The sequence below is a fragment of the Panthera uncia genome (assembly GCF_023721935.1).
Source record: "Panthera uncia isolate 11264 chromosome B3 unlocalized genomic scaffold, Puncia_PCG_1.0 HiC_scaffold_1, whole genome shotgun sequence".
Taxonomy (NCBI): Eukaryota; Metazoa; Chordata; class Mammalia; order Carnivora; family Felidae; genus Panthera; species Panthera uncia.
In genome coordinates, this window is record NW_026057582.1 from 11,966,192 (window position 1) to 11,974,248 (window position 8,057).

An 8,057-nucleotide genomic window follows, 5' to 3' on the forward strand; every position below is an offset into this window, starting at 1 on the left:
ATCCTTAGCTTTAGGCATGAAATGGTATCATGGCTTTAATTAAAAAGTAATTTTCCCTAAGGAATATATACTGAACTATATATGGATGTTTAAGATATCTTCAGGATAATCCTGGAGAAGAAAAATGAATGGGTAGGTGTATCGATGAAACAGGACTAAAGCTAGGTGATGGATGCAAAGAGGCTAATAATACCATTCTTCCTGCTTTTTCTAATGTTTGAAATATCCCATAATAAAACATTTTTTAAAACTGGGAGAGAACTGTTAATCTGGGGTGATCAAAATGCCCTTGTTATTTTATTCTTTGAACTTTCTGAGTCTTTAGAAGTTTTCTTATATAGAAAGTATGAGCAAAGTATGTCTCTGATTGGAATGGACTTTGAAACCATGAAGCAATGGAAATGACCAGAAAGGAAAATACAGATAAATTCGATTGCATCACATTTGAATTACTGTCCATCCAAGCTCATCATAAACAAAATTGTGACAAATTGGGTTTAATATTCACAGTAAATATTGCAAGGGACTGTTTTACCATTTCACAAGCAAAACACTAAAATTCCAGTAGCCAGTAGGACATGGTCAAGAAGTCTTCTAATTTATAGAAGAAAAAATGGCTAATAAGCATATTGTAAATTTTCAGCTGCACCAATACTAAAACAAGAAAAACGGTGAGATACTTTTTTTGGCTTATTATAGACTGTATCTCATTCTCAGTGCTGCATTTTCTGGAAAGCAATTTGCCAACATGTATCAGGAGTCTTCAACATATTCATAGCCTAAGAAAACCTTTCAAATGTTGGGACAGATTTTTGTTTAAGACTGTTTATTACCACATTATTCATAACAGGAAAACACTGAAAGCAGCTGAATGTCTTACGTTTAAATAATTTGCGTGTAGTTACTTTAAATATGTAATTGTGAAAACTGCTGAAAAAACACTTGAATTATGCGAGAAAATAATCAGAATAACAATGACTGAAAGCTATATACAGAAGGATCCTACACGAAATGTATAAATGTGTAGGGAAAAGACTGACTAAATTTGTCAGAATGTTAGCAGTGGTTCTATCTGACCATTGGTTTATAGGTAAATTTCCCTATACCTGATTATATTTTTCAAGTTTTGCATTATGAGCACTTTTATAGTCAGAAAAAATCCCCTCGCCCCCCCCCCCCCCAAAAAGTCAAAGTCATTCATCTGTCTTTCAATTAGCCCCTTCCCTGGTTCTCAACCCTCCTAACTGGATATCCAGTTCCTGACTTGTGTTCCAGGGGGAAGAACATCTCTCATTGCACTGTTAACAGAGAAATGATCTGCCATGGGAGTTCTTTGGTCCTCATTTGCATCAAAGTTAATTCATCAGTAACTTTGACTGAAGCAGATCCTTGTCTTCTAGGGGAAGGAAAACACTACTCAGATTGGGAGGAAGCATCACATGGGGGCAAATGAAGAAGGGAAACAAAGGTGTTGCTGGGGGAAAAGAGGGCCATGTCACCTGCTGCTTCATAATTTTCTTGAGAGCCCTCAGTGTGCGCCTTCAACACTGCTCAGGCATTCCTATTTTGATGCAGTGTGGGCAAGCAGCAACCACAGTGTTGCCACAGAGACTGAAAATACAAAACCCTCGTCACCTTCCGTAGTCAGAAACCAGCAGCAAAAAGGAGTCCCAGGTTTCTGATAACTAACTTCTTGTTACAGAAGAAACGTTCTGTTGAGTTCTCCTCGTTATTTCAGATTGAGGAGTAACTTTCTTCTTTAGGTCAGTGGGAAAGGTAAGAGAAAGGTGTTTCTTACACAGGCTCTTCCAGGAATAGATTAAACTAGTGGGTTCTACCTGGCCATGGAAAAGGATGTCTGAAGGAGAGCATGAGTGTAAAACAGGTTTTATTATCCTTACTAAAAAAATGGCTAGTCCCGGTGACCATTCATGACTTGTCAGGATACTTAGTAAATCAGAGAGGTTCAGTCTGGGCTCAGTAGCCAAAGGCACCCTAAATGGATATAATCAGCAAGACCAAGGCCATTCACAGAACCATGAGTCTGGAGAACAGCTTGGTATCTCACTTGGTTTTGCTGATTCCCATGCATACACAGCTCATTCCCATCTTTGTGCTTTGTGTATTTATTTACCTTGTTTACCCCATCAACAAGGTTGTCTCTCCTCTTCTAAAAGTCCCGATATTTCTTTAAGACATAGTTATGAAGCTCTCTTTGACAGATTTTCTTCTCTTAAACATCACTGTATGTAGTTAGCATTTCCTTTTAGCATTCATGCTTTTGCCCAGGCACTCAGTAGTCCCACGATGATTTATGGACTTTGAGAATGGTCATTTGTAGGTTTCTGAACCTTCCTGGATGGAACATGGTAGGTTTGGTGAAACTCCACCTCTTAAAATTTTTAAAGAAGATCACCTTTGGTTCTCTGAAAGAGGCAGTTAATTGGAAATTCTAACTGCCTAGCCTTTAGATTTTCCAAGCCCACTTCTGTACTTGGTAGCAGCTGATTGGCTGTTACTAAAGTTAAGTGGACCATTAAACCAGTAAACTGAAAATTTGGACCCGAGTCTTCTTTCTGAGCCTGAATGGAAGAAAGCTTGGGAAAACACAACAAAGAAAGGGGCAAGTGATCAGGCATCTACTCTTAGGAAGCAGTCACGGTAAGAAATAGTAAAATGAGAGCCCTACTATTGTTCACACTGATAACGTAATCATTCTTCTATAACGGAGTGACTTAAAAGGAATCAGATGGTGGGAAATGCAACTTCATTCTTTAGGACAATTCCCAGCGTTTATTTGGTGCCGGAGAATAGAAAATACCCAGCTTTGTGACTCACATCTGACCATTAGATAAAGCTCATAATAGTTAGACGGGATTGAAAACTGGAGGTAATTTAACGGCTGAAAGAGTGAGTCAGGAGTGGGATGAAGACAAAGAAATTGCTTCCGGACATCAAGACACGGATTCAGAGCTGGTGTTTATCCATGGTGTAGCCTGGGTAAAGCAGCTGCTGAAAGCCTGAAGTGCATCATTCATTCAGTCCTCACAACAACCCTGCGAAGTGGCTGTTATACCTGGTTTACTGAATTGAAGGAGTGAAGTAGCTTTCCAAAGATCAGACATCCCAAACGGGCAGAGCCGATCTGAAGTCAACGTCAGTGCTTTTTCTGTAGCCATAAGATGGTGGTCGAGAGGAGGTAGGACTACATTGAAGAAAGTTGTAATGCTGAAGAAGGAGGAAAGGAGACTAATGAACGTATGGAACAGAATCTCGGTGGGCACATGTAGCAGTTTCAGTAAGAGGTCAGATCTAATCATGTACTTAATAGCTTTCTGTTTTTAAATTCTCATTTTGTGGCGTCTCTGTGTGCTGACTAAATCTTTTGAATCAGGAGGTCTTGGTTCTATGCCCAACATGTTACTAGCTAGTAATGGGCTTTAGACATGTAACTTCGTGTCTCATATATTAACTCTAAAATACATTCCATCTCTAAGTGTAAAAAAGAATAAATATGGGCTGAATTACTAGCACAAGGGAACATGCAGCCACTAGCAAAGTCACAGAGGGCCCAGAGGTCCTTCCTCAGCTGTCTCTCTCTTCAATTATGCTCTCTTGGCTTTCCTTTCCTTAATGAAAGCACTTAAAAGCCTTTCAAAGTAGGTTTTTAGTTCTTTGGTCAAAGATAGATACAACCAAATCCACTCAAATGAAATTAGAGAACTTTTTATATTTATTTGAGAGAACTGAACTGGGACAAGTCTGAGGATAACGTAATAACAGCATCTGTCTGGAGCCCCGGGGCATAATAGATTTCAGTCAGTTTTTTAAGGAGGAGAAAAACTAATGGGTTCTGGTACTGGTGTTATGTCATTTAATGTGAATATTGAGCAAAATAATACAAGATTTTCCTGGCAAAGGCACTATTTTCTTTTTCTTTTTGTTTATTTTTTTTTTGAGAGAGAAAGAGAGAGAGAGAGAGCGGGAGGGGCAGAGGGAGAGGGAGAGGGAGAATCCCAAGCAATCTCCATGCTGTCAGTGTAGAGGCTGACACGGGGCTCAAACCCACGAACTGTGAGATCATGATCTGAGCCGAAACCAAGAGTGAGCCGCTGAAATGATGGAGCCGCCCAGGTGACCCTAAGGCACTATTTTCAAAGTGACTGTGATGACTTCTCCATTTAATGTTAAATTCATTCCTACACCACAAATATAATGGCACATAGCACCATGCTGATACAGTTTCACCATGCTGAATAACTTTTCAGGGTTGTGTGAATTAGGCAACTGACTGTCCTAGATGCACTACATGATTAAAAAAAAATAATGTTCATAAGGAGTCAATATGTAGTTTAAGAGACAATCGGTGTGTGTCTTATACAAATGGTACATCTGTGGTTTTTAATCTGTGCTGCACTTCAAAACTGTGATCTACTGTTTTTGAATACAACCTTGAGCTCCACCTCTGCAGGGTTTCTTCTGTGATTAAATTGATTACGGGGCGCCTGGGTGGTTCAGTTGGTTAAGTGTCTGACTTTGGCTCAGGTCATGATCTCACAGTCCGTGAGTTCGAGCCCCACATCGGGCTCTATGGTGACAGCTCAGAGCCTGGAGCCTGCTTCGGATCCTGTGTCTCCCTCTCTCTCTCTCTGCCCCTCCCCTGCTTGCTCTGTCTGTCTCAAAAATAAATGAATATTTAAAATTTTTAAAAAAGATTACAATTGTAAGCAAATTCAGAGCAACTGAGTATCTGAAAAGATTTTCTTTGGCTGGAGGTGAGCTGCACTAAAACTTAACAACAAAAAGTTTCTGGACAAAGAGAGTGAGAGAAGAGAAACAGAAGGACACTAATTCATCTGTTTTGTGTCAGTTTGTGAAAACAAGTTGTTTTCTCAGATGACCAAAAAAAAAAAAAAACCACTTAAAAAAACCCACAGTTCTCCCCAACCATGTGATAAAGATGATGAATTTAAAAATCCGATGAATGTTTGAATGTTATATTGTTGATTAAATGTATTGAATCAAGCAAACCAATTTTAAGGGAGGAAAAACAGTGAAATTTAATTTACTCAGCAGATGTCAGGAACCACACAGGATCTGGATTATGCTTTACCTGCGTCTGGCAAGTCAATCTGTTACTGTTTCTTGGATGCTGGCAAAAGACACAAGACTCCTAGGTCAGAGACAAAGGACTTCATCACTAACAGCAAAAGCAGTAGCCAGAGTGTCAGCATGATGTTCACTCCCAGTCTCCATGCCCCCCAAATCCCATGGAGTAGATATCCATCATGGAAGCTTCATTAGCATACTAAGGCTACAGTAACAAAATGCCACAGACTAGTGGGCTTAAACAATAGAAGTGACTCACACTTCTGAAGGCTTAATGTCTAAGTTCAAGGTGTTAGCTGGGCTGGTTCCTTCTGAGGGCCAAGAAGGAAGGATCTGTTCCAGGCTTCTCTCCTTGGTCATCTTTTCCCTGGGTCTTCACATCATCTTCCCTTTGTGCATATCTGTGTCCAAATTGCCTCTTCTTATAAGGACACTAGTCACACTGGATCAGGGCCCACCCTAATGATTTCACTTTAACTTAATCACTCTTGTATAAAGACCCTATCTCCAGCCACAACTGCATTCTGAAGCCCTGGGGGTTAGGGCTTCAACATATAAGTTTTTAGGGGACACATTTCAGCCCGTCAACAGATGCTTGCTTACACACATAGCGGGGTGTATTACAGGAGGAGAACACCGAGCCTGGGAGATTCACCATGGAAACAAGCCTGCTCTTGCCCAAGGGGGATGTTACCTTGTTCCTCAAGGATTCTTGCCACAAACACGACTCTGAGAAAAGGCCTGGGTAAAGAGGGGCCAGGGCTTTGCGGTGTTGGCACACGGGGGCGGGGGGACATACAGGGATGCTCAGGGCTCGTGTGCATTCTCTCTCTCAAGAGCAGTGCAGTCAAAATATCAGATAAGGTACAGCTCTGCCTTCTCAGAGTCTTTATCAAGTCAGGCTCTGTTTTATACAGCTGTAGAATTGATCACACCTCTCCAACAGTTATCTACATTGAAGAAAAACCAGAGCCCCAGCTCTTTAGTTTGTGGTAATTATAAATATCTTTAATACCAACAAGAAAGTAAATGTAGAGCTTAGTCAACTGTTAACATTGTTTTGTCACATAAAGGGAAATATTTTTAACTTAAAAGGAATAGATGATTTCTTTACTATGTAGTTGTTTATAGAAAAAGGAACTAAAAAGTACGTTCAGAGCAACTGAATAGAAATAATTCTCATTTCTTTCGATAGATGGAATTGCCACTTTTATATATTATAATTTTACTTTTGACCATATTTGACCTTTCATCAGGAATAATATATAATAAAGGTAAGTTTCAGACTCTCTTACTCTCTATTTTCTCGTAGGAGTTTTCCTTTCCATCCCTTCCTCGTTAACAGTTAAAATAGTTTCTTGGTACTTCTCTTTACCTTACCTCTCAGTTTTTTTCAGGTATTATTTGTTGTACTCTTGTCTAGCGATTTCTAATAATGTTGTGAATCTATTGTTACTAAGTTGTGTACATAGAGACCTTTATTATAGTGTTTCATCATTTATAAGTCATAGAATATTAAAGTTTGAGGAGCACTTTATTTTATTTTTTTAATTAAAAAAAATTTTTTTTAACGTTTATTTATTTTTGAGACAGAGAGAGACAGAGCATGAACGGGGGAGGGGCAGAGAGAGAGGGAGACACAGAATCGGAAGCAGGCTCCAGGCTCTGAGCCGTCAGCCCAGAGCCCAACGCGGGGCTCGAACTCACGGACGGCAAGATCGTGACCTGAGCTGAAGTCGGACCCTTAACCGACTGACCTACCCAGTTGCCCCTATTTTTTTAATTAAAAACATTTTTTTAAGTTTATTTATTTATTCTGAGAGAGAGAGAGAGAGAGAGAGAGAACGAGCAGGGGAGGGACAGAGAGAAAGAGAGAATCCCAAGCAAGCTCTGCACTAACAGTGTGTAGCCTGATGCAGGGCTTGAACTCATGAACCGGTGAGATGACCTGAGCCAAGATAAGAGCCGGACGCTTAACCAACTGAGCTATCCAGGCGCCCCTAAGGAGCATTTTATATTTGAAAAATTGTTCATTATTTAAATAGATTTTTTTCATTCTTCCTACATGAATGGTTACCTGTGGTATGAATTATAAACTGCATCATAAAGCGAACAGATTGAGACTGAAGATTATTTTCTGAAACTAATACATGGATTAAATCACTCAATAGGACTTTTATGGTGGAAATGCTTTGTAAAAGGAATGAAACAATCCACCTCCACTTGTGCAGATTGTTTAGATTCTCTAACATTTTGGACTGGGTCTGCTAGAACGTAGTAGATGCTTGATTCAAAAAAAAAAAAAAAAAATTGTTGACCAAACAATGAAGAGGGGGATTCAGTCTGTCTTGTGTTCACAGGTTTGTTGCAGAATTGCTTGAGTTCTAGGATGACCCAGTACCAGTTCCTAGGTTCTTCTGAAGAATATGTAACACACATATGGGTATACTCTAAGACTGGAGAGTCACAGGCCAACTTATAAGATTTCAGAGAAGGGAGAGTTGACTTCCACCTGAGTCGGGGGTGGTCAGGGAAGGCTTTGAACAAAAGAGAGAAATCAATCCAGGCCCCCAAAATGAGTAATCTCTATGCATGCATGGGGAAGAGTATTTTACAAAGACAACATCAGGGTAAGTGATGGTAAAGTCATGGAGGTAGGTAATCATATAATGTGAGGGGAGAAGTGTGTAGTTTCGTTTGGCTGGAATGAAGGGTTAGAAAAAGTAAAATACTTTGGAAAGGTAGGAAACCGGCTCATGTCAACGAGATACTGGAATGCCAAGCTGGGATTTGGGGCTTTAGTCTAAATTCCTTGTGATGGAGGTTGTCAGGATGGATAAAAACACATGATCCAACTCTGCTGTCTACAAGAGATTCACTTTATTATTATTTTTTTCAATATATGAAATTTATTGTCAAATTGGTTTCCATACAACACCCAGTGCTCA

The 8,057-nt window shown here is 39.8% G+C and overlaps 1 protein-coding gene across 2 annotated transcripts in view; it reads left to right on the top strand.

The window, feature by feature from the left end:
• The first annotated feature begins 2,317 nt into the window (after nt 1-2,317).
• Nucleotides 2,318-8,057, top strand: part of CATSPERB (cation channel sperm associated auxiliary subunit beta) — a 108,289-nt gene continuing 102,549 nt past the window's right edge. For both annotated transcript variants that reach the window (XM_049612309.1, XM_049612310.1), the window contains exons 1-2: nt 2,318-2,661; nt 6,305-6,383. In XM_049612309.1, coding sequence (XP_049468266.1) covers nt 6,305-6,383 — 79 coding nt within the window. In that variant the 5' untranslated portion in view covers nt 2,318-2,661. The remainder of the gene's footprint in view (nt 2,662-6,304; nt 6,384-8,057) is intronic.